Source organism: Sorghum bicolor, chromosome 2 (assembly GCF_000003195.3).
Source record: "Sorghum bicolor cultivar BTx623 chromosome 2, Sorghum_bicolor_NCBIv3, whole genome shotgun sequence".
Classification (NCBI taxonomy): domain Eukaryota; kingdom Viridiplantae; phylum Streptophyta; class Magnoliopsida; order Poales; family Poaceae; genus Sorghum; species Sorghum bicolor.
In genome coordinates this window covers 12884396-12908098 of record NC_012871.2, presented here as the reverse complement: position 1 = coordinate 12908098, position 23703 = coordinate 12884396, and the positions used below count along the sequence as shown (strand labels likewise).

At 43.0% G+C, this 23703-nt stretch overlaps 1 protein-coding gene across 3 annotated transcripts; it reads right to left on the bottom strand.

The window, feature by feature from the left end:
• LOC8084619 (putative aldehyde oxidase-like protein) lies at window positions 1234-23371 on the bottom strand. Of its 3 annotated transcripts, none has more exons than XM_002459659.2 (10): window positions 23054-23371; window positions 12587-14248; window positions 12231-12490; window positions 11888-12097; window positions 11086-11304; window positions 3593-4558; window positions 3404-3499; window positions 3201-3299; window positions 1790-1979; window positions 1234-1712 (listed from the first exon to the last, which is right to left on the bottom strand). In XM_002459659.2, the coding sequence occupies exons 1-10, from the start codon at window positions 23244-23246 to the stop codon at window positions 1480-1482; spliced, it is 4128 nt and encodes a 1375-aa protein (XP_002459704.2). In that variant the 5' UTR covers window positions 23247-23371; the 3' UTR covers window positions 1234-1479. The 3 variants fall into 3 exon arrangements, with proteins under 3 accessions (XP_002459704.2, XP_021309890.1, XP_021309891.1); XM_021454215.1 differs by lacking the exon at window positions 23054-23371 and adding an exon at window positions 14910-15201; XM_021454216.1 differs by lacking the exons at window positions 1234-1712; window positions 1790-1979 and adding an exon at window positions 2068-2256.

Below are 23703 nucleotides of genomic sequence, written 5' to 3'. Positions count from 1 at the left end.
TCGAGCCATGTTTTCTTGCAAAGTCATTTAGTCACCTCACCGACAACCTTAAGCAAAAAGTTGTTAAACGTTCATTAGGGTCACACCATCAACCTTAAGCAAAATTGTTCACCGTTCATTAGGTTACAATACACGTTTAAGTCATGTTTTCTTGCAAAATCATTTAGTCACATCACCATCATCAACCTTAAGCAAAGTTGTTCACTGATCGTTATTAGGCTAGAATAAACGTTTAATAACTAGGACTAAATGAGCAAAGGTTGGAAATTAAGAATAGGAGCCTCAAACTTTGGTTTGTCAACTGGGTGAGTGGAGTCCTGCCCTGTTTGTTTGAGCTTATCAGACGACTCTATCTTTTTTTTCAGTAATGTTTTTCTCTCATAATAAATCATCGAACAATACTTTCTGCTATGACTTTTCAGCCAAGCATAGATCCGAAAACATGTATAATCTTCAAATTGATCACCCCAGTGTTCTAGTGCTAAGGATTGCAGCATGTTTTATGGCACAAGGTTTAGTTCATATATGAAAATTTTCAAAGGGCACGGTTGCCAACAACGGTTAAATAGATTTTATTTAACCAAAGCCTAAACATACCGTTGTCCACTATTTCATGTAATTAGGGTCTCCAACCCTATTTCCTGATTTTGATTTTGTTTAAGATATGAATTCATGTTATAATTAATTATTAACCAATTTGAATGAATTATTGGACCAACTTGGATTATTTCCATAATTTTGCCTTAAAATAATAGTATAATTACTTTTTCAAAAAAGTGAGTTTGACCTCATGTAATAGAGTTTACACCCTACATCATCATCATCATCATTTGTGATATCTTCTTTACAATAAAAATGCACTTTCTGTGATTATGAAATGCAAATGACATGCTTGAATGATACTTAATTGCAACGCTTCACACTTGGAACCTTACAATAGGTTTCGTCTGATATTTTTCGTAGTAAAAAGGCATTCAAGTATTTTTACAATAGGTTTACTTCTGCTATTTCCTAGTACAAAGGCATTCAAGTATTTATATGCATGTTTGGGGTGGGGGGGATCCTAACGAATAAAAATACAGAGGGGGCACTAAACCTTTAATTCTATATATAAGCTATGGAAATGTTCATTCGAATAAAAAGGTTCTGGATTTCTAGCTTGTACTTTCTTTAACTAAGTTGAAGGAAAATATTTCATAAAATTGACCAGCACTCACAATTTATAACAATAAATTACTTAAACACAACCCTCTCCCAGTAGCCTTAATAAGGATTCATGAATACAGATGGTTGAAAGCATTATTCAAATATTGTGCTAATTTAACACCTCCCTCCTTCCTGTTGTTTTTTTCTACATGAGGAAACCCCATTACCATTAAGGATAACAGAAAACCTCCTTCCTCCTTCCCGTTTTATTGCAAACAACAACAAAAAAAAGATGACACCACTCCTTTTCTCTTGAGATAACAGGACGTTAGATTACAACCCAGCTTCACGTTCATAGGTAGATAGACTTTCTAAGTACTTCTCCACAATATCTAAACCGCATAGTTGTTTCACCAGTGTCATTGGTGCTGGGACATCCATCTTGAATTCCAGCGGTGAGCGTCCAGATACAGTGCTGTTTGCAAACTCCATTCTTGCTGCTCGGATAGCTTCTCTCAGTGCACAATGAACGGATGAGGCAAGAACCAAGGCAGGTTCACCAGCAGCTGGCAGAAACAGTACAAATTGATTGGTATCTACCAAGCCTACTTCAATCTGAATGAGGAAATAACTAAGTGACTACCTTTGGAAGAAAGCACACGGTTCTTATGGTATCCAGTGTTCAGCACTTCAGCATTAAACTGCTTTGGGATTATGTCGACACTTGGGATCTTGTAGTCCCATGTGCTGTTGCTAATCATCAGGCCATCACTGTTTGTAATATACTCTTCATATACGAAAAAACCAATTCCCTGTATAAAGGAACCTTCAATCTGCAAGATAAATTCCATGGATAAGATATGGTGCCATCAAATTAATGTACAAGAGCCCAATAAGGCACTAGCTATGTTGCAAAACCTGTGCCAGTATTTAGCTGTACTATGTGTTCAAGAGATCAGTATGGAGCACAACAGGGCATAGTAAACTCTTGACAAGGGAAATGCCCAAATAGCTCAACGTTAGCTCTATCTTTGGAGCTCATTGTTAGCATATCCATCACATTGCTAGTCAGGAAGATACAGTGTTTGCAAATGTCACCAAGACTGAATGCTGCAAAATATGAAAACATACAACATTCAGTCATTTTGCATCAGGTGATCATTTTTTACTCTCTTTTTGCTACACCAAGAACACTGTGTGCTTTGCAATGGCCCATTAGAAACCGGCCGTCACCTCTGTTTGTGGTGTCCCTTTAAAAAGGCAGTTTGGGACCAAATCTTCTCTTGGGAGAACTTCACTAAGCTGCAGTCCCAACAACAGGCTGACCCCATCCACATCAGAGCATGGTGGAGGAGGCAGAGAAGAAAGTGCCTAAAACCGAGCGTAGAAGGCTCAACGGGGTGGTTATCTACACATTTTGGAATATTTGGAAAGAGAGAAAGAGGTGAATTTTCAACAATGAAGGAGAAACGACGCTACAGGTGGCTGCAAGAACCAAAGAAGACATAGAGCAAAGAAACAGAGCTTTCACTTATGTTTAGCCGCTGCCTCCCATAGATTGTTGGCTGTTTTTGTGCGGCTCTGTTCCCCCTCCCTATTCGTTTTGGGTGGTCTCTATTTGTTGCCTGTATATAAACTCTCTTTCCCTCTTACTCAAGTGAAAGGCAGAGCTCCTGCCGTTGTGTTAAAAAGAATGAGATTATGGGGCTTGTGTTGTAAGGGTCTACTATTTCTCTCTTTAAAAATACGCAGTTCGAGGAAAAAAAAGAAAAATGCAGTATTTCAAAACTATACATGCAATAAATTGAATGTTTGCAGATATAAAATTAAATTGCCAGCAGTTAACCAATTTTCATTTGAAAATGCCACCCAACAAGATAACTCTCTAATATATATCAAACAATTAACAGAAAATGTGCTTCATATTTCTCATGTACTTTAATTATATTACCCACATCCAGTTCAAAACTATGGTCTATACTCTGTAAATCAATGAACTACATTCAAAATTAAAATTTGTTAAGACAGGAAGCATAAAAGGATCTACAGCAAACCTGTCCTAAGTCTATCGCAGGGTTCAAGCTCTTCCCACAGTCATACACAAGATCGCCCCTCATTAAAGTAATTGCTCCTGTAAGAAGATCAATCTCCACCTGCACTTTTTAGAAAATTTTCAAAAGAAAGAGTATCACCTATAAGACATCCAAACATGATTTAACTGCACTGTTGTAAATTAGTCTTGAGAATTTTGGCGCACCTCACTTATACCAGCTCCATAGTTAATGTACTTATTAGAAACTTGGCCAGGTACCCAGTATGCACTTGCAGATAAATTAACATTATCTTCAGAGGCCTGCTGGGAAACATTACAGGAGATTTTCTGATTGCTGTTACAGCAGGAATTAGTATTGTACAATGAACACAAAATAGAGGAGGATAAACTTGCCTGTGAAATCAAAGTATCCCATGAGACATTTTCTGATTGCTGCTGCAGCCTATCCAAGACTGGCTTTAATCTGTCAAACAGCATATTGCATGCCTGAAGGGTGGCAGCACAACTAGATTCAGAAGAAGTACTGCCAGCAGTAAGTCCACCTTGTATTAAGTTCAAGGTGTCAGCCTGCAGAACACGCACTCTCTCAAGAAGACTTTCACCTCCATCAGGCCACAATTTTCCCAGACCAAAGGCAGTCATCTGCTGTACTTTAGTCCACAGGCCTTGCCCTATTTCAATTCTTCCAACCTCCACCACTATGGAGCCATCACTGAGCACAGAAACCCTTCCTGGGGCCGCCCATGGCTCTACTTTGAAAATGAGGGGCACACAAGAGATGCCCCGTTTCTGCCACTTGTTATTACTGTTAAATTCCTTTATGGATTCAGCTCGATCCAGGTAGCTTGAAGTTGAGACCAACCTATCAAAAATAGAATGCAATGTGTACGTAGAAGCTTCGCCTGCACTATCTGGGTAGAATAACTGAAGAGTACCATAGGTGTGAAAATTCTTTTCCCTCACGCTGTTAGCATCCACTGACAAGACAGATGCAACATGCTCAATTACAGCATCTGCAATTAGAGAGCCTTGTGTATCTCCAGGAGCACGCATTACAGATTTAGATGAATTATTTGTTTTGCAGAGCTTAATGTCAAATGACAGAGCACCCCAATTATACTTCTTGACACTAGATATAATATAGCCTGGCATAATGGGGCTTGCATCTGGAGATATCCCAGCATTAATTAACAAATCTAGATGCAAGGCCGTAATTTTCCCATCAGACTTGAATCCAATGGAATAATGAGCTTTCACTGGGTGTCTACCACCAATCATAACCATATCAGTGTTGCGATTAAGGTACATTCGCACAGGACGTCGTAACTTGTACGCACAAAGTGCAGCTGCTGTTGCAACCTGCACAAGCATGTACCATATGTAAGAAACAGATGGTAATGTATACTAGGTTTTTATGATTTCATGATATTGTTAGCAGATTGTCAAATGCAATCACAACAAATGGAAATATCAAATATGTCAAGTTTGTGAGATAATCTGCTGCTCCCCCTCTCTTTGATTTTGCTGCAGCAACAGAGTTGGTTCGGTCAGCTCTGTTAGAATTAATTACTCCTTTATGTAATCTCTTAGCTTACTGTGCCGTCCGCTAGGCTGGACCGGCCCTTTCACACTCAGCTGGCCCCTTGGGCCACCCTCCTGTGCTCCCTATATATGTAAACCCTCTGTAATCCATCATCAAGTATTCAAGCCTATTGGCTAATCAATCTATCATGGTATCAGTCGACTAACTATAGGTCCTATGCCCGTTTCCCACCTGATCCCCTGCTTCCGCTTTCCCACCTCGGGCCATGCGCGCCCGCTCGGCCGCCGCGCACCTCTCGACGGCCCCCCGCGCGTGCCGTCCGCCGCTGAGCCCATGGCCACCGGCGACTCCAACTCTGGCGCCTCACCACCACCATCGCGGCCAAGCTTCGGGACGAAGCCACCGCCGCCGCCGCGAAACTGGAGGAGGAGGCCGCATGTCTGCGTACCTCCAACGCCGAGCATAGTTAGCAACTCTAGGAGGAGGCGGACCTCCTCAAGTACGCCGCCGCCGCCCAGGAACGCGTCTACCTCACCGCCGGTGCTCTCGACACGGAGCGCGCACAGGCCGACGCCCTGGAGGGGCAGGCGTCTGTCCTCCGGGAGCGACTTCGCGCTGAGACCTTTTCGTGACGACGACTCGGTCGCCGACGACGACACGCGCTCCATCTCCTCTGAGGCCGCGGCCATCGCTCACCTGCACAGCCAGGCCGCCGCCCTGCAGAATATCAGGAACTTGATCCCCATTGTCCTCGACCTACAGGCCTCCAACTACTCCAAATGGCGCGGCTACATCCTCCTCGTCCTCGGCCGGTTCGCTCTCAAGGACCATGTCCTCAGCGACGCCACCCGTCTCCACGACACGGCCTGGTCCTACATGGACCGCGTCGTTGTCTCGTGGATCTTCAACACCATCTCCCCCGACCTTCTCGACATTGTTCACGAGCGCGATGGCATCACCGCTCGAGTAGCGTGGCTTGGCCTCGAGCAGCAGTTCTTCAACAACCGCGAATCCCGCGCCATGCTCCTCGACGCCGAGTTCCGCACCACCTGCCAGGGAACCCTCTTCGTCGATGATTTCTGCCGGAAGATGAAGACCATGGCAGACTCTCTTGCCGGCCTCGGCGAGCCCGTGCAGGACCGCACTCTGGTGCTCAACGTCCTTCGCGGTCTTAATGAACGCTTTCAGTTCATGTCGTAGCTCGTCACTCGACAGCGGCCTTTTCCCTCTTTCACCGACGTCCGTGCCGATCTGCACCTCGCCGAGCTCAACATGGCGACATTGTCCGCTCCACCCTCGGCTCTCGTCGCCTCTTCATCCGCCAAGCCACCCGCCTCCTCCACACCATCTTCCCCTGCTGCTCCACGCCCTCATCAGGCTGCTGGTGGGCAGCCTAGGGGCAACGGCAATGGCCGCGGACGCCACCACCGCGGTGGCCGTGGCCATGGCGGCTCCCATGGCGGCCCCCAAGGTGGCCATCCAAGTGGGCAACAGTCCGCCGGCGGTCAGCAGTGGCCCTCCATCTTCAACCCTTGGACCGGGTCCAACCCAGGAGGCCGTCGCGGTCCACCGCCTCGTGTCGCTGCGCCACCATCACCACAACAAGCACTGATGGCCGGTGCTCCACCAGGAAATTTCCCTCCCCCTTCGGCATACTACCAGGCGCCCCAGCAGGCGTCCCCTTACTCCTGGTTGCCGACGTCCTGGACCTCTGAATCCCTCACCAACGCCTTCAACACCGTCGCCCTCACTCCGCCACCAGACACCTCTGACTGGGTCATCGACTCTGGTGGCAGTGGTGCTTCTTCTCATATTGCCTCCAACCCTGGTATGGTCATCGCCTCACCATTCTCTTCCTTTCCCTCTTCCATTGTTGTTGGCAACGGAGTCACCCTTCCCGTGGTCGGCACCGGTTACTCCATTCTTCCTAGACCCTTTCGCCTCAACAATGTCCTTGTTGCTCTGTTTCAGTTGAATTTGACCCCCTTGGTGTTTCTGTGAAGGATCTCCATTCTAAGAACACCCTCCTTCGATGTGACAGCTCGGGGCCTCTGTACGACTTACAGCTGCCATCGCCTTCCTCCAGCCCCTGCGCTCTGGTGGCCACTCCCTCCTCGACGACTTGGCATTGTCGCCTCGGTCATCCCGGCAAGGCTGCTCTTTAAAGCCTTGTTCAGTCTTCTTCGATCATCCGCAGCAAGTTTGACGACGCACCCCTATGCCATGTGTGTCAACTGGGCCGCCATGTTCGCTTACCCTTTAGCAATTCCCTATCTAGAGCTCCTAAAAATTTTGATTTAGTTCATTGTGATCTGTGGACTTCTCCTGTCACAAGTGTATCAGGTTTCAAATATTACTTGGTGATTCTCGATGACTGCTCTCATTTCCTTTGGACATTCCCCATTCGGTTGAAGTCCGATACTTTTTCCACTATTTCCAATTTCTTTGCTCATGTGCACACTCAGTTCGGCTGCACCATCAAAACAGTTCAATGTGACAATGGTCGCGAGTTTGACAACTCAGCCTCTCATGCTTTCTTCCTTGCTCATGGTGTTACTCTTCGCATGTCTTGCCCTTACACCTCACAGCAAAACAGGAAAGCCGAGCGCATGATTCGCACCACCAACAATGTCACCCGAACCCTCCTCTTTCAGGCTTCCATGCCCTCTTCCTACTGGGCCGATGCTCTTGCCATTGCCACTCTCCTCCTCAATCGGCTCCCCACCAAAACCCTTAACATGAGCACCCCTCACTTTGCACTTCATGGCACCCTTCCCTCTTACCATGACCTGCGCACTTTTGGGTGAACCTGTTACCCCAACCTCACTGCCACTGCTGCCCACAATCTCGCTCCACGCTCAACTCTTTGTGTGCTCCTCGGCTACTCGCCTGACCACAAGGGCTACCAGTGCCTAGATCTTGCCACCCATCATGTCATCATCTCTCGCCATGTTGTTTTCGATGAAACAACATTCCCTTTTTCCCTCCGTCGGCCCCTGCCTCCTTCCTAGGAGCTCCATTTTCTAACTAACGATGATCCCCTACTAGTGCTACCCTTCCCTGCAAGTACACCAGGGCCTAACGGCCCATCGATGGCTGGACAAGGCCACCCGGCACCTCGCTCGCCACCACCGGGCTTTCCCGCGCCTTAGCCGCTGATCGCCCCGGTACCTGGCTCATGCTCACATGGCATGTCCACTGCCACTCCTGCGTCGCCTCCGGACGATCAGGCGCCTCGCACGCCACCTTCCCAGGCGTCCCCGACGCCCTCGGCGCCCACGGCGTCCCCGGCGCCCTCGACGTCCACCTCAGCGGCACCCACACCGCCTGTGGCACCCTTAGCTCCTTGCTTCATCAAGCCGCCGGTTGTCCACGTCTACTCGAGGCGCCCCCCACACCCAGCTCCTCACCCGAGCTCGCTGTGGGAGGCCCTCCTCGCCGCTCTAGCATCATCCTGTCTCCACCGCGCTACGTCAAGCACGGCCCCCCGGTTCCACCAACGGCTGTCCCCATCCCGCCGGTTGCCAACTCCCATGGCATGGCAACTCGTGGGAAGTCAGGGTACCACCAGCCTCGTCTTGCCCTGCACACCGAAGCTCTGGCTCCAGTTCCGCGCTCATGTCGTGATGCTCTTGCCAATCCTCACTGGCGCCGAGCAATGGAAGAAGAACATGTTGCCCTTCTAGACAACCACACATGGGATCTTGTTCCTCGTCCAAACAAGGCCAATGTGGTCACTGGAAAGTGGATTTTCAAACATAAATTTCATGCTAATGGTTCCCTGGAAAGATACAAGGCTCGCTGGGTCCTTCGCGGTTTAACCCAGCGCCCTGGTGTTGATTACGACGAGACTTTCAGCCCTATCGTCAAACCAGCCACCGCCCGCACCGTCATTACCTTGGCGCACACTTGGAACTGGCCAATCCATCAACTCGATGTGAAGAATGCTTTCCTCCACGGCACTCTGTCACTGTATACTGCTCTCAGCCCACCGGGTTCGCTGATCCTGCTTTTCCAGAGCACGTGTGCAAGCTCAACAAGTCTCTGTACGGGCTGAAGCAAGCGCCCCGTGCCTGGTACAGTCGGTTTGCTGCCTATCTGCTCACCCTGGGGTTCACTGAAGCCAAGTCAGACACCTTGTTCATATACCGTCGTGGAACTGAAACTGTCTACTTACTGCTATATGTGGATGACATTGTCCTCACCGCCTCCTCTCAACAGCTCCTCCTCCGGGTGAGATTACTGCTAGGAAGAAAGAGTTTGCCATGAAGGACCTTGGCCCCCTACATCACTTCCTCGGCGTGGCAGTTCAGCGCCACAAGGACACTCTCACTCTCTCTCAGCGGCAATATACTCTGGACATCCTTGATCGACATGGCATGACCGGCTACAACCCCTGCTCCACCCCTATTGATACTTGCGCCAAGGTACCCGCCGATGCTGGCTCCCTGGTGGCTGATCCCACTGCCTACCGGAGTCTCGCCGGCGCCCTCCAATACCTGACTTTTACTCGCCCCGACATTGCCTACGCTGTCCAACAGATTTGCCTCCACATGCATGACCCCCGAGAAGCTCACCTGACTGTTGCCAAGCGGATTCTTCGATACCTGCAAGGCACCCTCAGCTACGGCCTAGTCATTCCCCGGTCCAATCCATCTCAGCTCGTCGTCTACATTGATGCTGATTGGGCTGGATGCCCGGACACTCGCCGCTCCACGTCCGGCTATGCGGTCTTCCTCGGCGGCAGTCTCATTTCCTGGTCATCTAAACGGCAGCCCACCGTCTCTCGGTCAAGTGCCGAAGCTGAGTACCGTGTTGTCGCCAACGGTGTTGCTGGCTGCATCAACTTCTACAGGAACTGCACCACCCCCTACAGACTGCCTCCCTCGTCTACTACGACAACGTCACGCCGTCTACCTCTCCACCAACCCCGTGCAACATCAGCGCACAAAGCACGTGGAAATCGACCTCCACTTCGTGCGTGAAAAGGTCGCCATTGGTGTTGTCCGTGTCCTCCACGTTCCCACCACGTCACAGTACGCTGATGTCTTCACCAAGGGGCTTCCCTCGTCTGTCTTCACCGAATTTCGCTCCAGTCTGAACGTTCGTTGCATCGACGTTCCAACTGCAGGGGGTGTTAGAATTAATTACTGCTTTATGTAATCTCTTAGCTTACTGTGCCGTCTGCTAGGCTGGACAGGCCCTTTCACACTCAGCTGGCCCCTTGGGCCACCCTCCTGTGCTCCCTATATATGTAAACCCTCTGTAATCCATCATCAAGTATTCAAGCCTGTTGGCTAATCAATCTATCAAGCTCTGCTGTCACTGTTTGAGGTACAACAATAGGTCATCACCTCTAGAACTAGATTGTACAATAGTAGTAGTGGCATACTTCAGCCATGGTAGTTGTTAGAGGCTGATATCAGCCATGTATTCTCCAGGACAATATTCAACAGTCGGCCTTTATAATGTGCAACTAAATTTAGAACATATTCAACACTTTATTCAAAGCAAAGGCAATGGAGGAAGCAGTTCAGTTGCCACACTCTGAGTGCTTGTGCTGTGTGTGTGCCCTGTGCTAGCCCCTTTCTTCAACCTCTAGCCGTGTGTGTTTGTGTGGGTGCCGGTGAGGTAACACTCACCACTGCAGGGAGATCGAGGGCCAATAAACTTAAGTCTAAAATAGTTACTAGAGAGACTTAATTTGATTTTAAGCTAGGGTTTTTTATTGCGAAACCCAAATAAAAGAGTCAGAGTTAGATGTAAAAGCACATGGTTAAATGAATATATTGTGCATTAAGCCTAAATGGCTTTCCTCGGAAAACATGATTCCTATAACCAAACCTCATACTACAAACTATCAATACAACAGTTATTTTCCACAAACAACGCAGTTAACAAAGTAGAAAAAAATATTGCACTTAACAATTTTCAATGTTTAAAACTGTATACATAGAAAACAGAATATTAACTTTTTCATCTGTACTATAAATGTAAACTTTGGATGTCCTTTTTCAGTTTGCATGTCTACTATGAGTGAGGATCCTGTTAGGGACCCCCCCCCTGTTTGCATCTCTATAATACAATGAAACGCAGCTCTCCTGCGTTTTAAAAAAAAAGTTTTGCATGTCTACAGAAAAAGCACTTAACCGAAGAATAATAAGGATTGTTTTTAAAAAATGACACTAGTCCTGGTCTAAACATGAAATGACCTCATCAGACGTTAAAAAAAGATACAAAAGTACAATAAATTATACTCCAGCATAAAGATTTATATTAAAAATAATTAATTTTCATAAAATGGAAGATTTTGGTTATTATGATCTAGTTTTTTTATTCTCACTTGGAATGATCTGAATGCCTTTCCACCAAAGCCTCCTCCAACCCTTCTTGTAATGACACGCACATTGCTGAATGGAATACCTAGGCACCTTGCTATGACACTTTGTGCATGTTCAGGGTACTGTGACGAACTATAGACTACCAAAGTGTTATCCTCATCTGGAACTGCTAGTGCTGTCTGTGTTTCCATGTAGAAGTAGTACTCAGAGGCAAGTTTTACCTGCAATCATCAAAACAACATGAGATGTGGTCTCTCAGCTTCCATGAAACAGCAAGTAGGATAGGTACTAGTGAAAAGTACACTGATGGATCTTACTATGCAATTTCAAACTTCTATATTTTAAACTTCCACCGTAATTGACGCTTTACTATCTATGCGAAACATCCCAAATTTCTGAACATGTATATGTTTCAAGTCAAAGTTGGATATTATACAAAAAAAATGAGTCACTAAATGTGTCATTAGTCGTGTGATTTCTGGACCTACCACTCAAAGAACTGGGCTCGCACATGTTTTTATTTTTCTCTACCTAATAAAACTAGCTGCAAAACTTTTGCTGCCCTTCGGAAGAAAACATGTGTGACATTAAAATAGTTACCAACATTACACTATTGAACTCCGCCTATGTTGGGGTGCCTATGTTGTTCTAGCATAGCAGGTCTCAACCCTGATAAAGGAGGAGGGTTGTGTTAGGCTTGGCGAGCCAATGTAAAAACTTAGCCACTAGTATGGAGATGAAACCCAAAAGAATCCTGTTTGGGCGTAACCCTCTTAATTCGGGAAAGTTGTCGAACAAAAATACTTCTGTTGATGGGATCTTGTGATCTGCTTCTGCCATGCCCTTGGAAACATCACCAACTTCTTTAGGATACAATTCGTGGGGGACATCAAAGTAGCTACTCTTTTCCACTGCTTGCTCCACAGTTATGATCGGTGGGCTCAAATCTTCTGTGTCATATTCGACAATAACCTGTTTGGCTGCCATGTCAGCATACCTTTGTGTTTCTGCAATCTGAGTTAGAGATAATGATTTAGCAATACAGGTTATGGTCATTAATATTCATAATTTTGTTTTATCAAAGAGATTTTTAAGAGAGCAATAATTCCTGTGAGTGGTTATACTACAAACAGGAAAGGGTAAGTACCACAATGCCAAGAGCTTGACCAGCATACTCAGCAATCGGATCACCAAATAGTGGTTCATCACCAAACATCAAGGATGACCCAATATTTTGCCCTCCACTTGGAATATCCTTTGCAGAAACAAAAGAGATGATCTTCTCTGATGCTAATGAAGACTTGAATTTTACACTTTTCACATAAGCAAGGGGTCGTGTGCTGTAAATAAATTCTCCATAGAGGCAATTCTTTGGAGCAGGAATATCATCCACATATACTGCCTCCCCTGTATCACACAATAGAAACTTCAAATCTTGCTCTGCAAAAAGTTTCTGGAGAATATGTTGACAACAATACTAACAACCCTAATGTAACCACATACCAGAAGATTGGAGTTCAACACCATACTTCTTAATCGGTTCACCAACTGGTTTATATTCGCCACTGGAAAGTGTTTCTCGACATGTTGATAATGGCAGGTTACAGACATCATCTGTATCTGCTGAATCAGCACAACTACTGGTCAGAGACTTTCCAGGCTCTGGGATGCCTTTAGAAAGCGGAGATAGATAACTGAAGAGAAATCCAACAGCTGCACTGACTCTATATTCAGGATGAGATGTTCCCACCATTGGTACGACCGTTTCTCTAAGTAATTGAATTGCACCAAGTACAACCGATGCAGTCAGTGATTTACCAGTAAGGAATTCCTCCACCTTCTTTGCTCTAATAGCATGTTCTGTTCCATATGCACCAAAAGCCAAGCGCAGATTACTTAATACAAGAGTATCTGATTGTTTATCCACAGAAGCATGCCCCAGGAAAGCACAATTTACATATGAAACAGCATTGCCAAGAGGACGAGGCGCTGCTCTGTATGTTTCAAATAACAAACTTGTATTTGTCCCAGAATCTGAAATCCAGTGTGGAATAAATATGCTCAGGAGTAAAGTAGTAGCATGTATAGGAGGCTGCTCTAGGAACTCTTCCAAAGTAATTTGTCTCCGTTCTGCAACGACCTGAAGACAAACAGTTGCACCAGCACCGAGGAGTATGGTTGCAATGTCTGATGGAAATGGGAATTTTTGTGCCAAAACTATGTTTCCTCCAATACTAGCTGTGTTGCGAACAAAAGGTGTAGCAACTTTGCTCATGTGGTTCGCAAGTTTTCTCAAAACGACATTTCCATTTGGAGAGGATACAGATTCACATTCTTCCTCAAGTATCTCAATGGTTCTAGAGATTGGTGTAGCTGCTCCAATTTCAAAGCCAGACTCCCTCCTTACAATATTTGAAAGTTCAGGAATGCCTCCTATGTCAATATACTTACTATAGAGGTCTTGATCCTTGTATCCTGGTATACCACTACTAGTATTCCCAACAACCACTTTGACTGAGTCACTAAAAAAACAAGAATTTATTAACTCATAATACTCTTTGATACTTCTCGGATGATACCAACCCTCCACGGAGGCTGCAATACAACGATTACTCAGATGATCAAGCGAAGATTTAATCTCAGTTTTTAGAAAGTCTGGGAAGGTGCAGACTCCGCCACCAAGAGTGTAACATGGCAAGTCACTAACATCGGGGTTCCTATCACCTTTCTTCCAGAATATATTAAGGCCCAAATCCTCCAAGTCAACATCTGATGCAAAACTTTTGCAGGCATCAACAATTGGACGGTAACCAGTGCATCTGCACATGTTGCCAGAGAAAGCCTTTTCTGCTTCTGATACTTTTAGTTTTGAGAACCCCTTTGGTGGTTCAGGCCTATTGGATTTGTCAGCATTGATAAGGGAAGTGAAAATAGACATGCACATTCCAGGAGTGCAGAAGCCACACTGAGAGGCATGAAACCCAGACATCCTTTTCTGAACAGCATGAAAGCCATCTTGGCTATTCCCAAGACCCTCGGTAGTGATTACTGAACATAAATTTATAGTGTAAAGAAGTGTCAGGCATGAACTTGCAGTAAACTCAGTCACTTCATCCGTCTTTGGGTTATACTTTGCTATAAGGACAACACAAGCCCCACAACCACCTGCAATATGAATTAGTGAGAACAAGTCATACTAAATATACCACACAGATGTGCAAGAATAGGTCGAACTGAAGAATCTGAACCTAACTAAAATAACCAAATATGTTGTGATTTGATTTGTCCGGTAAAGACTTTTAATTCCAAACCTGAATTTAAAGCTCCAAAGAAATAAATATAGTCAACAAGGTGATTGAGATGTAACAGATTAATTCAGTTTAAAATCTTACAATTTTATGGATTACTGTCATGCGGATACCAATATCTGCATGCTTCTTTTCAGAATAGATACTTTTGACATTGTACTTTAGTGACCTTTTCCATGAACTTTTAAGAGCCTTGCCAAACAACTTCCTAATACCTGCAATGTCACACAACCAGGCAGATAGCCCGCTATGTAGATTCGGCCTTGTTTAATTGGCAAAAAAATTTAGTTTTGGGTACGGTAGCATTTTCGTTTGTATTGGTAATTATTGTTTAAACATAGACTAAGTAGACTTAAAAGATTCATCTTGCAAATTACAGTGTAATTATATTTAATACTCCATGCATGTGCCGCAACATTCGATGTGATGGGGAATCTTGAAAAATTTGGGGAACTAGGCTCCCTCCCAATTTTGCTGGCGGAAAAAAATTCCTATCTGTCAAGAAATGTAAACCTAACCTGAATCAGAAGTCGCACTACAGAGCACAAGACTGAACGCACTGAAGGAGATCGATACTTGCGGCATCTCTGCCGCCATTCTGTCCGAAGCGAGCTCATCTCGTGGCCGCTTTCCGCGGCCACCCCAACTCGTGCGCCATGGCCCATCGACAGGGAAGTCCCTTGCCGCCGCGCATCGGCGAACCAAGGCACAGGAATGGCGGCTTCTTCATGCGTTGACGACGGCTAGAGAGCGTGGAGACTGGCGGGCGGCTCTCGCGCGACGGTGTCGCTCAAAGTAGGAAAAAGTGCTTGGAAGCTATCGACGAAAAGCGTCAAAACCGTCGTGCTGTGCAAATTGGGCGTTGTTTAGTTCAAAAAATTTTGCAAAATTTTTTAGATTTTTCGTCACATCGAATCTTTAGACACATGCATTGAGCATTAAATATAAATAAAAATAAAAACTAATTACACAGTTCACCTGTAATTTGAGAGATGAATCTTTTGAGCCTAATCAATTTATAATTAAACAATATTTGTCAAATAAAAACGAAAATGCTACAGTGTTCATTTTGCCAAAAAATTTGGCCCATGTTCGTTTGGCTCCAGCCTCCAGTCAAGCCAAATCTTCTTCACCAATAAATAGCTCTGCTCGCAAAAAAAAAAAGTACATAAATAGCTCTCAAATTTACTTAGAACCATAAACTTTGAAATATTTGTGGAACTCTAAACTTATTAGAGCAAGGCTAATAATACAGGTATTTTTTAGCCTTCTCTCAGCTTACCTAGAATAGTAAGTTTTCACCATTAGAGCATCTCCAACAGTTATGCAATTGGACTTTGCATTCTTAAAATTTGCCAAAAAACTTAAAAATTGCTCTCCAACAGTTTTGCATTTGACTTATGCATTTTGTCAAACTTGGCACTTGATGAACCAAACTTGGTATTTTTGCATAGGCACAATGGTTTGGCATTTTGATATCCCGAGAATCTTGGACTCCTTGTCGTGCCCATATTCCCCATGTCGCGGTAGTTTCCCGCGATACGAGTCCTCGCGCACGACTATTCTCTTTCCCCCACGCGTCGCCTCCTTTTTTTTGCGCGCTGCATCCTTTCTTCGCACGGGGACGAAGGAGATCCATCGCCGCCTCCTTTTCTTGCAGCGACGCGAGGCTAGGAGATCCATGGCCACCTCCTCTCCTTCCTTCATGCGACGCTACGCCACCTAGGAGATCCATCGCCGCCTCGTTTTGTTGCAGCGACGCGAGGCTAGGAGATCGATCGCAGCGACGAGATCAAAACTCCCGTGCTATTCCATCTTCGACGCTGCTACGGCTGCGCGATGCACGAGACAATTGGCGGCGACGGGCGAAGGAATTGTGCGCGACGGGCGCCCGCATGACGCACGAGAAAATTTGCCGCGAAGATGAAAGATTCCCGGACAAAAATAGTTGAGTCCACTAGTTTGGGAAATGCCAAGTCAAAAATGTCAAACACTTGGAGATGAACTTATTTTCCCTTTAGCAAAACGTTTAGGGACTTGGCAAACTCTAACAAATGGCAAATTCCAATTGCATAACTGTTGGAGATGCTCTTAATACATCTCAGCAGAGTTTCTTGATTCTTATGCCTAAACTGCCCTTCTCTTCTTCGCATTAGCATTTTTGCTATCATACTTGCTCTAGTGGTATGTCAGAGGTTGGTATAGTCTATATAGGTAGACCTTAGTGCACCATTTAACAACGACCACTTAGGGTATGTGTTGGTTGGATCTGTTAAAGTTTAACAAATACGATAGTATTTTTATTATATTTAACAATTAGTGTCTAATTATAAACTAATTAGGCTTAAAAGATTCATCTTCAAAATTATATGCAAACTGTACAATTAGTTATTGCTTACCTATATTTAATACTTCATATATATATCCAAACATTCGCTATGATAGGAGTTAAAGTTTCCCGATGCAAACCAAATGGGCTGGAACAAGTTTAGAGATTTAGATATATGTTTTTTAAAGTTTGTTTACCAAAGTGGCAGCTTTTGATAAGTTTAGAGGTCCCTCGTGTATTTAACTCTTCCGATTATAAATAAGTATGCTTTAAAGTTGGAGGTTCACTAACTATATAATTAACTCTATATTACTTTTAAAACTAAACTTAAATAAATTGAGACGTTGTTTGGATGTATATGTATTTATCTTGGTCCATATATATTGGAGTCAATTAAGATGAAAAATTAGGTACCTCGTCCGTTTTAAATTATAGGGTGTTCAGTTTTCTAGACATATTACTATTACTATTACTATTACTACTAGTACTATTACTATTACTACTAGTACTATTACTATTACTATTACTATTACTATTACTATTACTATTACTATTACTATTACTATTACTATTACTATTACTATTACTATTACTATTACTATTACTATTACTATTACTATTACTATTACTATTACTATTACTATTACTATTACTATTACTATTACTATTACTATCATCATCATCATCATTTAGATATAGTGTATATTTAAGTAAATAGATAAAGCTATGTATCTAAAAAATAAAATATTTTAAAATTTAGAATGAAGAGAGTAGTTTGTATCCTGATCTGGATTGATTCGAATACGATTATATCCAAACAATTTCAAAGACAATGTGCTACGCAAGAGCATCTCCTGTACTAGCCCTCAAATCAAAGCCTACTTTGAATTTAAGACTTCCCCTCATTTTTGAAGGCCTAATCTTCTCATCTACTCTAATAGAAGCCCTCAAATTAGAGACATCAAATCCTTTTTGAGGGACATTGACACAAGGAATCTACATGTCATTCTCCATCCTCAATATCATCGAGGCTGCTTGTCAGACCCTCTCCCGTAGGCCGCAGGGACACTCCATGCCTGGGGAGCCGCTCCTATAGGGGCATGCCACGGCATGGCCTCGCCGGGATCCACAGTCGCAGGGGCCCACTAGGGAGCCATTTGTAAGACCCTCTCGTGTTGGGGCACATCTTGTAGCGGCCTTGCTGGGATTTGAGCCGCTCATTGGAGATAGGGGCTCACCAGGAAAGCTGAGCTGCTCACCGCGACCTCATAGGGATTTGCTCCCGCAATAGTGGGAGCCGCTCGCCGTGACCTTGTAGGGATCTACTCCTGTAGCCGTGGGAGCCGCTCGCCGAGTCACCGGGGGAGGACCTCACTGCCGCAAAGGCTCGCCACGAGAAGTGGGGTAGTGTAGACAGGAAGAGCAAGATCTCATGCCGAAGCAGAGGAGTCATGGGTGAGAAACGGCTTCAACTGCAAAGTAGGGGCTAGGTGGAGAGTCCCTAGAAATGAGGGCTGAGGGAGTGAACTAAACCTGTGTTTTTATTTCTTAAACCTTCAATGCTGGAGATGCTCTTATGCGTATGTCTTTAGCCTATGAAGATCCATGGACTATAGTGCTAACAACTCCCCCACCCTACACATGGATAAATTGAGGGATAAATAAATGTTATCCCATGCTATTTGTTTACCGTGCTATTTTCATATTTTTGGAAGAATAGGATAAATAAAATCACAATGCCTTATAATTTAGAATGTAATTTTATATGACGTTTTGGCTTTTCTCGATACATAGAAAAACTAACATCTTATAATTCAGACTATGGGAGTACTAAATATGATGTAAAATAAATTTCCTTTATTTAAGGAAAAACTAGAAAGGAAACTGGAAAAAGATATATGGATTGAATAACTGTGACATTGAGATGTGGTCACGCTGCTTTTTCGTCTGTCAATGTGAGCCTGGTACTCCCTCTCTTCTTCGTATGGTAAGTTATTCTTTGTTCATAACCTATTTTTAGAGATCGTCACTACAAACCCTAGAGATCAATTTCTAGTGGTAGTAAAAAATCCTATAGCCTTTAGCCTTTGACTTGCCTTTACATGGACGGTGGTGGAGCTAAAGCAAATTCAAAGAGGGTGCACTTGCCTTGTGGGCACATACACTTTTATCGTGAGCATACGAATATGGTGAAAATTTAGACGTTACCATTGTTTTTTCAATTTTTTGTGGTGAGGACGCACCCAGAGTTCACTATATACATCCGCCCCTGATCACGGAAGCTGACACCACCAAGAAACAACCCGCTGTGGCTGCAACTCTTGCTTCCACCGCTGCTGCTCCTCCTAGGCCCCTCTTCCTCTCCGGGTTTAGTCCAATAAATCTTCCCCCAAAATTAGATGATTTTTGGTCGGGATCGTGTTTCTTGTGATAACTTCAGTGATTGCTACTATGTGAGGAAGAAGATGATAGAAGAATTTGATACAATATTATGTATTTTTTGTTTCAAAACTTTTTATGTGTAATTTGGGATGTACTATAGCAAGATTTAATATAAGTCTCCTTTTTAGAAATTGTTTACAAAATTTGCAAAACGGATTAAAAAAATAGCAAAAATTTCCCCTAGGAGAAGTCCACCGGGCAAATTACAGATGCGTGCGGTCTTGGGGATCAAATTCACAACTACGTAGTTGATACAATGCTTTTATATTTACTATAGCGCAAGGTTGGATCTAGAAACGCCATAAGGGAGGGAGGGGACTAATTAGTAAAGGTTGTTTCTAGCTGATGGGATAAATTGGGCTAGACATCAGGGGTTTTCATGGGCTGCGGAAAACCTACTTCTAGGAATTTTGGGTTGTAGTCCGGGCTGCAACCCCCTAGCCTGACTCCCATATCTGCCCCTGCTATAGGGGTAACTACTAGACACATCAAACTAATCTAAATGAAACAAACTGAACTTAAAAGTTTTATAGCTTTAGTTTATTTTTCTTCCGTCCAAAGTCACTTGAAAAATTCAAACAAATGGCAGTCCAAATCTAAAAACTTAAAACATAATTCTTGGGGCCTAAATGATTTCAAATGAAAAGTAGTCAACTACAAATTTTGGGTTTCCTTAGATTAGATTGTTCTCCATCTGATGTCATTTTAAAAATTCAAAAAAAAGTTGTAGACTTAAAAAAATTGGGTCCTAAATGATTCTAAATGAAAAACGTAATCAACTGTAAAGATGTAAATATCTTTGGATACTATAATTTTGGTTTATTTCATTTCTCCATCTGATATCTTTAGAAAAATTTAAAAAAATGGATTTGGAATTCTAAAAAAACTAAAGTAAGATTTATAGGCTCTAAATGCTTCCAAATGAAAAGTTGTCAATTAGAAAGTTCCAGATTACTTCGAGGATTATAACTTTTGTGTGGGCCACTTCTCCATTCGAGGTTATTTTAAAATTTTGAAAACATTGAATTCTAAATTCTAAAAAATTGATACATAATTGCTAGGTCTTAATTGATTTTAAATGAAAAGTAGCCAACACAAAATTGTAGATCTCTTTAAGTACTACAACTATGATATGAAGTTTACCTTCATCCGACTAGGTTTGAAAAAAGATAAGAATTTGACTATGTTGTAGAGGCAAGCCAAATTTTCAATAGATTAGATCTGTTTCTAAATACAGTTGTAAAGTCTAGGTGCCTCTCTAGAAAGGCATTTTTAGAGGTAGCTGGATTTTCTAGCCACCTTTAAAGTAGAGGTCATTTCTAGAGGTGGCTAGAAAAAAACAATTTCAAGACACTTCTTGATGCAGTTGTCTCTAGACTAAAAGAAAGACACATCTAAAAAATAGTTTCCATAGTAATGAAAATAGTTAATATCTTTTTCTTAGTAGGGCTTTTAGCTAACCTATTGGTTCAGTCCCATTTGGATTCTTAGGCCCTATTTGGGTCCATTAGTGTTGATAGTTAGCTAGTAATAGCTAAAAAGCTATTAGCAGTTGCCTATTTAGATCCATCTACTAATAGGTGGTTGGATACTTGGTGGAAGGTGTATATGAACTGTTAGCACCTATTGGTATCCCTTCACCAACTAATAAACTAATTGTTAGCACCTCCACTTGTAATAATTAGCTGACCTCTTTAGATGACCAACCGCTAATTTAGCTACTACTCCTTTCATCATTCTGTTATAAGATATTTTGATATTTCTAGATACATAGTTTTACTATGTACCTAGACACAACTTATATCTAGGTGCGCAGCTATGAATCTAGAAAAGATAAAATATCTTATAATTTAGAATGGTGGAAGTAAATTATTAGTGTAATAGATCCAAACCAGCTCTTTATAAGCTAGCTAATAGAGCTTTTTATAAGACGAGTAGGTAAATAGTTCAAAATGAGCAATAAGTTAATTATAAACTTATGACCTCAACAAGAGAATTCATCCGCATCAGGTTTAGATTTATATCCCTGTCATAGGAACCGACAGGAAAATTTATAGCCACCCCACAAGAAAATCTGTGGGCACTGATAACAAGAAAAATAGGATATATATAAAACTTGAGTTGGGCTGGCCACATGAAGTAAGCTACTATATATAGCCTAATCGCTATCTCCGAAGATAGTTTTGTTATTTAATACTCAAAATCAAGCCACCACCGGCCACATCATATTTTGCATCTCATAATACGGCATATCCACGTATATGTGTCGTTCAGGCCTTATTGAATTCATCTCAATTCACACGTATTAGAGTGGATTAGTGTAGAATTTAGCTCAAGTAGTTACACACCTTTCCACTTCGACATATATGGATTATTGTGAATCTAATTACATCCAAATAAGGCGTATTAATCCATTTATGATCACCCACAACACGATCGTATGTCGGTACGTGTTTGAACTCAGAGTAAAATATTTTCTCAATGATAACACAATCGAAGAAAGTAAACGGATAATAAAAATTAAAGTTTTAGGGTCTTTGGAACCCAAATCGCTGTAAAATACAGGCCAAGAAAGTTTACAGGCTTTGTCAGAAAAATGATGCTTAAAACTAGTTAGCCCACTACAATTACACTTTGACGAAAATGCTGCTTAGAAAACAAGTTAGCGTGCTATACTCATAATATGAAATATATTTCTATTTATAGAGATATAAATATTAATATTGTTTTTTAAACTTAGTTAAACTTAAAAGTTGGACTAAACTCAAATCTACTAGTCTTTTTGAAAACAACGGGTCGTCCAATGAGAGTGACACTGAAGCAGATAGTTCCTGGACTGTAACATCTTGTCATCGGCTTCGTTCGGTTTGTGTCGGTAAACTTTAACTCATATTACATTAAATGTTTGGACACATGCATCAACTATTAAATATAGATAAAAAATAACTAATTGCACAGTTTGCATTTAATTTGCAAGAAAATTCTTTTGAGGCTAATATATTAGTCCATAATTGACACTAATTGTCAAATAAAACAAAAATGCTATAGTACCCGTTAAACTTTAACACCTACAACGAAACATACTTTTATATTAGTCAAGCTAGCTATCTACGGCCTAGCAAGCATTATTCAACAGCTAGCTAGCTATCCATATGGCCGATCAACATCAAGGACGTTGTGGGTTCAAGAGCGAGGGCAGCGGGGACTAATTGATGGTGCGTGGTTACATGATATTTTAGCCTACCCATGACACGTCCTATTCTATTGCAATCTAAAATTTTGTATCCATGATTAGACAGTACGTGGTTACATGATATTTTAGCCTACCTATATATATGAGACGTCCTATCCGATTACAATCTAAAGTTTTGTTTGAATGATGGCCTCAACAAAGCAAGCAAGATGAGAAACAGTGAGAAGATCCACACTCGTCAGCATTAGCTAAATTCTAAGTGTTCATTAAGCTAACTTGACCGTATGTGGTTACATGACATTTTAGCTTACCCATGAGACGTCCTATCCGATTGCGTTAGCTGTACTTACCATTAGTTATAATCATAGTAGAAAATATTATTCTCTCCATTGCCCCAGAATAGATGATGTTATGGGATATGCTCTGGTTAAACTTTCTCAACTTTAACTAACTTATAGAAAATACGTGTACATTTATATCTCTAAATAAATTTATTATGATAGTATATTTAACAATCTCTCTAATAATACTAATTATATATTATAAATATTAATATTATTTTATATATAATTGGTCAAAGTTTAAAAATTTAACTTCTTAGAAACCAGAATAACTTTTATTTTAAACTAGAGAGAGTATATTTAACAATCTCTCTATGCATGTAGCTAGCTAGCATGCGTGCACTGTACGTTACGTACCTTCGCCGCAGCCGAGCTTGGGGCCCGTGAAGGGCGTCCGGGTGCGGATGAACTCTAGCAGCCTCGTCGACGGGTCGACTCCGGCCACCTCGTACCTCTGCCCGTTCAGGGCGAACACCACCCGATCAACCACGGTCGTCGTTGCCGCCGCCATCGCCATGGATGGACCTGGACCACCTCGTTGCATATGCATGGCCGGTTGTCGTCCAACAAGCTAATAGCTAGCCACCCGTCTCGATCGATCGGCCCCCTACACACCACAGCACATGACACCGGCCGACCGGCCGCCGCTCGACGACCTTGCTGCGCGTGTGAGGAGGCGTGGTTGCAGGCTGGTGGGCACAGGCGAGTCGTCATATATAAGGACAGTCTGTGTTTCATTCGACTGTTTTTCAAGACGTGACAGTATTGGTAACTGCGAATGAAATAGACTCTCTTAGACCAGTCTCAATGAAAGGTTTCACCTTCCGGGTTTCAAGATGTGAAACTTAACTTCAAATATATCTTTCTCCATAGTGTGTAATTTCATGGCATAGTTTCATATATTATTCTAGACTTTTGTGGATCCCATCGTTCTCTTTTCCCCTCTCGCGGCCAGCTGAGCCGTGCCCAGCAGATGGCGTCGCGGCTGTTTTTTCTAGTCATCCCGA